Source organism: Macrobrachium nipponense, chromosome 46, assembly GCF_015104395.2.
Source record: "Macrobrachium nipponense isolate FS-2020 chromosome 46, ASM1510439v2, whole genome shotgun sequence".
Lineage (NCBI taxonomy): Eukaryota > Metazoa > Arthropoda > Malacostraca > Decapoda > Palaemonidae > Macrobrachium > Macrobrachium nipponense.
Genome location: NC_061106.1, coordinates 18,849,664 through 18,856,930, shown reverse-complemented (window position 1 = coordinate 18,856,930; position 7,267 = coordinate 18,849,664). Strand labels below are relative to the sequence as shown.

The window sequence follows — 7,267 nt, the reverse complement described above, 5'->3', positions numbered from 1 at the left end:
ATACATACCTTTACATTATTGATGCCTGTTTTACATCCATGGATACCAAGAGACGATGGAAGGTATTATAAAGCTCTTGACATAATTGTCAATGATACTGAATTCTTTGGTCAACATGAAGCGATTCAAAATTTAAGCCGTTTTACTCATGATAATAGAACCTTCGCTTTAATTCGATACACATATCGTTTGCGACGTATTTAATTTGTTTATTTGGAAGTGGCAAATAGTGGTCAAATTGTGAAGAAGAAGAAGAAGAATAAGGAGGAGGAGAAGAAAAGGAAAAACTATGCTAATGAAGATGACATTGTAAATAGCAAAGTTCATCAAACCATTCACGAACACATAAACAAAGTTAAGTATATCTTAGTTTAACCAGACCACTGAGCTGATTAACAGCTTTCCTAGGGCTGGATCAGATATTTTTACGTGGCTAGGAACCAATTGGTCACCTAGCAACCGGACCTGCAGCTTATTGTGGGATCCGAACCAAATTATAACGAGAAATGAATTTCTATCACCAGAAATAAATTCCTCTGATTCCGCATTGGCCGGGCCGAAAATCGAACTTCAGACCAGCCGAGTGCGAAAACCACTCGTCCAACGTGGAACTACAACACACCTTCGTCAACGAATTTCTTCTTCTACTTCTTAAGAGATACAGTATAATTTTGAATTCTTTTTGCCACCTACATCCAAACGAATCGAATCCGAAACTTATCTGAGATAGCCACTGTCAAAACAATTGAATAACTGACTATTTAGTGACCACCTAAATACCGATCAACCCTCACACTAAGCATTAGACCCGAATGAAGAGCAAAAAATACCGGCCGTCTGAGTTAGCCAGACTCTCCCCCCTCTAGTCGACAGGACATGAAGCGAGTAGTACCGGATTCGACCTTGCATATGAACTACACAATACCTGAACCCACTCGGATACAGCGATGAGGAAGAGGGTGGCGCGCCCTCCGCCGAATTAATTAATAGATTGCACTGATGCTTCGATTGGGTAATACTTGGAGAGGGCATAACGTGAAATGCAAGGGCTTTCGTTATTATTATATTATTATTATTATTATTATTATTATTATTATTGTTATTATAAAGGGGATATAGGAAGGTTTGTGCGAAAGAAGTTTTTGAGATGGTTATATATATATATATATATATATATATATATATATATATATAATATATATATATATATATAATATATATATATATATATATTTCTATATATATATGTGTATATATATATATATATTTTTATATATATATATATATATATATATATATATATATTTATATATATAGTATATATATATATACTATAATATATAGAGTGTGTGTGTGTGTGTAAACAAATTTAGTCCCACAAACATTAATGATCATTATTGAGGGAGAAATTGTACGGAAGACTAAATACTCGTGAATAGCAATAAGCATAATGGTTTATGCTCTATACACGCGCTTGCTTCTGCAAAGAACCATGTCAGGATTATATTCTTTTTAGCCCACATTCTTTCATGTATCGTTATACAATCTCTCGATCAGAGGCGTACTAAAAACAAGGCACGAGGCCGCTTGTTAAATACGCACACACACACACACACGCGCGCGCGCACACACACACACACGCACACATACTTCATACACCTGGGGAGCTATGGTAAAGGGATGCTATATCGATGAACAGACCAAAACATTGCCTTTGTAAGTACACCGTCACTTACGTAATAGAGTTCAGTGCATATGTTGCTCTCTCTCTCTCTCTCTCTCTCTCTCTCTCTCTCTCTCTCTCTCTCTTGTCGCTGGCCATGTTTACCGTAAAATGTGCGTCAGACTATCACAACAACGGCAATTATTCAAAATTAAATTTGAGCTTCGGAAAAAAAATAAAGATGAATTCTTAAAATATATTAAGTTAAAAAAAAGAGAGTCTGGTAAATGAGACGATAATGAATTTATAATCGGAATCAAAATGAGATTAATTAAAAGACTAGCAGCTATAGCTATTCTATATATGTGTGACATTTACGCAACGTAGCGTTTGTACACTTCTCTGTAAAAACAATGATGGGAAAGACAAAATAAATAACGGGGCTTAGTGGGGGATATTGGAAATTTCTTGAGCAATTATTGAATCAATCCGTCATCATTGCAGTTGCATAAAGGATTATATATACTCGGTTCACATAATGAAGGGTATGTGCAGATTAAGAAAAAAAAACTTTACATGACGCACGTGGACCTTTTTATGTCTGTTCGTACGTGAGTGCGCGTTATTTCACCGCTCATTTGGATTATTGTCGTGCTATTACATCATTACGGCACAATTAGGCTATTAGAATTGACTTGACTTTTACCGTAGGAGTAAGTCAAAACCAAGAGAATTAAAACGCGAGTGCTCCAATGCTGTATTTGACCATCATGACAGGTGTAAGTTGATTTGGTTGCTTGCGCAGGTTTTAGCCTTGAAATGAATATCAACTCATCTCTACCACGATTGCTAGGTTTGCAACAACTGGCTCTCTCTCTCTCTCTCTCTCTCTCTCTCTCTCTCTCTCTCTCTATATATATATTATATATATATATATATAGTATATATATATATATATATATATATATATATATATATATATATATATATATGGTTATAATCACTTTAGCACGTGATTCATTTATCACACATATCCACAGGTGAAAAAATAAAGAGACGGTGTGTAGGTCCTGACCGGTTTCGACTTTATTTCCAAGCCATTGGATTACTAAGTTTGCAACAACTCTCTCTCTCTCTCTCTCTCTCTCTCTCTCTCTCTCTCTCTCTCTCTCTCTCTGTATATTATATATAATATATATATATAATATATATATATATATTATATTATATATAATATATATATATAGAGTTTAAGATTACAAGATATATCACAAAAATAGCATAGGTTCGAATCCTGATCAGGGTAGGAAGATTTAGAACTAGAGTCTCTTTGGACGCAGTTTATTCAAAAGGCAGAATGAATTTGATACTGAAGGGTTATTTGTGGCTTAACGTTTGAAAGTATCAAAATGTGAGTAAAGTTAGTGACGAATTATATATACAAGAAGTTGAAGTCTAAACTTGTAATAACTCTCGTTCTCACTCACTGAGCATCCATCAGTTACTCGGTAACCTGTTTTTACAACAGCAATGATAATTGTCGTTCTGTTTTCCATGATACTCAGTATCATTTCCTAGTTACTTTTTGTTATTTTAGTTCCGAATTTAAAAGGGGCAGATCGTTAGACTCCAATTAACAGATAGATATGGTATTGAAGAAACAAAGAATAGTACAAAATTGTTATTTAACCGATTAGTCAAAGCTTCCAACTGTAAGAATGTTGATCACGCAAGTATACGTGACAATGTAAAAACATATATTCAAATAAATTATGGATTTGGTCAAGAATAGTGACAGAATCAAAGATTTTAGATAAGATAAGAGTTGATCGGATAAGATAAAATTAATCATTTGAATGCCATTTGACAAATCGCTTACAATATCATTTCAGTTGACCGTTTGTTTATCAGGACTGCTGTCAAACCCATTGTTCTTATCAGATATGGTGATAATTCTATAGCTACACAGGTTACACACATACGTCGGTAAATTAATATAGAAATACCAAATATGGGAGAGGTATATGTTCGCCCTTTTACGAAGGTGCTCAAGGGGCAATATCCGTACCTGAGTATTAATGACAATTGTCATTATGAAGACACGTGAGAGTCTTTATTGCTTATTGCGTGATCGGGTGAAACACACACACACATACACACATACACACGTAAGATTTTCCTCCAAAGTTAAGTATATCGTAGTCTCACCAGACCACTGAGCTGATTAACAGCTCTCCTAGGGCTGCTGGCCCGAAAGATTCGATATTTCCAAGTGGCTAGGAACCAATCGGTCACCTAGCAACAGGACCTACAGCTTATTGTGGGATCCGAACCATATTATATCGAGAAATGAATTTCTATCACCAGAAATAAATTCCTCTGATTCCGCGTTGGCCGAGCCGAGAATCGAACTTCGGACCACCGGATTGGTAGCCCAGCGCGAAAACCACTCGTCCAACGAGGAACAGATTTTCCTCCAACTTTTGACTGGAATGGTAAAAAAAAAAAGTAAATTAATCATTCTAATTTCTCTTTCACTATTCCATGCTTTATCGATGAGAAGAAAATTCCGAAACAGATTGAATCCCGTAAGAACTAAAGAGCAAGTTACAAAATGCTCCGCCCGTGAATACGAAAGTTGATGTATGGACTGGCTTTAACATTACTGTAATCGTTTTAAATCGCAAGTATTGTAAGCCTTGTAATCCAACGTTAATATACACAACTGGCCATACTATGGAGTTAAGAATTGCTGATAATATTAAGAAGGATCAAGAGAGAAAGTCTCGTCCTTGGGAAATTTTACGTTCACTATACTTGTTGTTTATTACAAGGGCGAAAGAAAGGTCGGTATCTTGTTGGACGAAGTCAAGTCTTAACGATTGGTTCAATTGTAGAATACCATTGTTAAACACTGAAAGAATAAACACAGATATACACACTGTGTTGTAAAGAGATAATACAAAGTAGCGGATTATTAGGATTATTACATACTAACAAGCAAACCATTTTCTCTATATATGTACAATGGTTTACATTCTGCATTGGGAACATCTAATCGGATCTTCCAGTTCCGTCGCTTAAGAAAGATAAAATAAAGCCAGGGAAATACAGGATGTCCATAAAGTCCTAGTACCATTACAGGTATTTATTGCTTGAAATGGTACTGGGACTTTATGGACACCCTGTATAATCAACTGAATGCTTATTTTAAAAAGACCAAAATGACCTCACCGGACTTGGAATATATAAAGGTTTTACCCATTCCTGCATCTGCTGTGATACCTCTCTTTATCCTAATCTTATCGTCCACGTCTGCTATTCATTAAAATCGTCAATTAGCCATGTGTTATTTCATCGGTAAAAAGAAGAAGAAGAAGAAAAAAGATATACTCTCACTGGGCTGGCTTTTCTTTCACCACCGTGACAAACTCTACCGAGATAATATATTGAGAACGACCTTGACAACCGTTATCTCTCAAGAGTCGAGGTATTTCTCTCTCTCTCTCTCTCTCTCTCTCTCTCTCTCTCTCTCTCTACGGTAATAGACTTAATCTGACGAATGCTTCCTCTTACAGGACCGTAAAACCCAATCATCTGTGTTTGCAGTAGAGGGAAAATTCCCCGCAGATAAAGTGTTATGTGCAATAATGATTGTGACAACGACACCAATTAGCATCTGATCCGTGGTTATAGGTTTGTTTGTATGGTGTTTGTACGTTGCATGGAACCAGAGGTTATTCAGCTAACGGGACCAACGGCTTTACGCGACTCCCGAACCACGTCGAAAGTGAATTTCTATCACCAGAAATACACATCTCTAACCACTCGGTGGAATGCCCGAGAATCGAACTCTCGGCCACCGAGGTGGCAGGCCAAGACCATGCCGATCACGCCACTGAGGCGCTCCGTGGTTTAAAAGAATTATCGAGTAAAGCGTGCTTCATACTACGGTGCTCTGGGACGAACCAAGGAATATAGATTCAATGTTTTCGTCATTTGCCGCCCTATACATTTTTCACTGTGCATTTTTTACCATAGCTTGCTTTAGGCTGCTCGCCCCTTACCCTATACTACCCTCCTACCCACACCCCCGCACCCATAGAAAAGCCGTAGCAGCGATGCCAGTGCATCTTTAAATAGGAATCAATCTCCAGTGGAATGAACAATGCCATAAAGTTGAAACACTCATTGTGTCCATAAAACCAGTTCCTCTGTGTTTTCGTTTTAACAAAACCGTTTTGTTTGAGGCAGGAAAACTGATGGAGTGAAAGGGGGAATTTCGATTATTCTTTAATTAAGATTCGTCATCGTATTTATGACGTTCGTTTTTTTCTACTTGTTAACTAAATGCAAGAGAATGCGGTTAACACAAACTTTCTTGTATGTATGTATATATATATATATATATATATATATATATATATATATATATATATATATATATATATATATATATATATATATATATATATATATATATATATATATATATATATATATATATATATAATTATTATTATAGCCAAAATCAGCAGGAGGCGACTCGGCACAGTCACACTACGTAAGTAGATGAAGGCAGGCGCCAGGAAACGCACATTATGGCATTTATTCCGACGTTTCGCAATACATTATTGCATCCTCAAGAATTCTACAATAGATGTAAATAAAATAATAATTTTTTAAAAACTTTTAAAAAATTTATAAAATTAAAAGCAATAGTTATCTTTAAGTCAATTCAAAAGGAGACCATATTTAAAACACACAATAATTTAAGTTAAAACACAAGTTAAATAAATAAAAAAAACAATGAAATTGAACATTAATATACAAGGATGGATATATATATATATATATATATATATATATATATATATATATATATATATATATATATATATATATATATATCATCTGTTCACCTTACCCAAGGGGAATTGTAACTGAAGAGTGCTCCATCAACAATGGGATTCGAACAGGTACCTGCTGGTTTAGAGGCAAGGTGCACAGAGACCTTGACCACTGAGCCATCATGGCTATCAGATGACGTTTGTGGCTCATTACTTGTCAACATGGAAAATGGCATGGTGTGACGAAAAGTCTCCCATATAAATGTGGAGTAAATGGAAGAACCCCATTATGTGTCCATTAGTAACATGAACAATGAAGTGAAAAAAATGACTAGAAAATATGAAGCAATTTCAAAAAAGCTGGTTAACTGTGAAAAAGCCATTCTATTCAATGAATGTTGTATCCGTGAGAAATATGTATATATGTATTTATATACACGAGAAAGAGAGAGAGAGAGAGAGAGAGAGAGAGAGAGAGAGAGAGAGAGAGAGAAATATTCACGTAAGACTGAACGTGCACATCGTCGCGCCTTCCGTAAGAAGCCTTGGTATGACACGTAGCGTCCATCACGCTTTAAGAATATTGTGGTACTTAATACAAAGTCTATTACTGGTCGGAGTAAATTTCCTTTGAACTGCTGTAAGAGGATGATTCAATTACTGGGCGTGCATGGGAAGTAGGCCGGGGTGTTTGCCTTACGAAAAATCCCATGAATAAAATTAGCATCTTGGGAAACTGTATGATTAATTTAGA

At 35.7% G+C, this 7,267-nt stretch overlaps 1 protein-coding gene across 1 annotated transcript in view; it reads right to left on the bottom strand.

Annotated features, from left to right (window-relative positions):
* Nucleotides 1-6,749, bottom strand: part of LOC135214659 (uncharacterized) — a 13,104-nt gene extending 6,355 nt beyond the window's left edge. The window contains exon 1 of the mRNA XM_064248995.1: nt 6,591-6,749. Coding sequence (XP_064105065.1) covers nt 6,591-6,749 — 159 coding nt within the window. The remainder of the gene's footprint in view (nt 1-6,590) is intronic.
* Nucleotides 6,750-7,267: the final 518 nt, after the last annotated feature.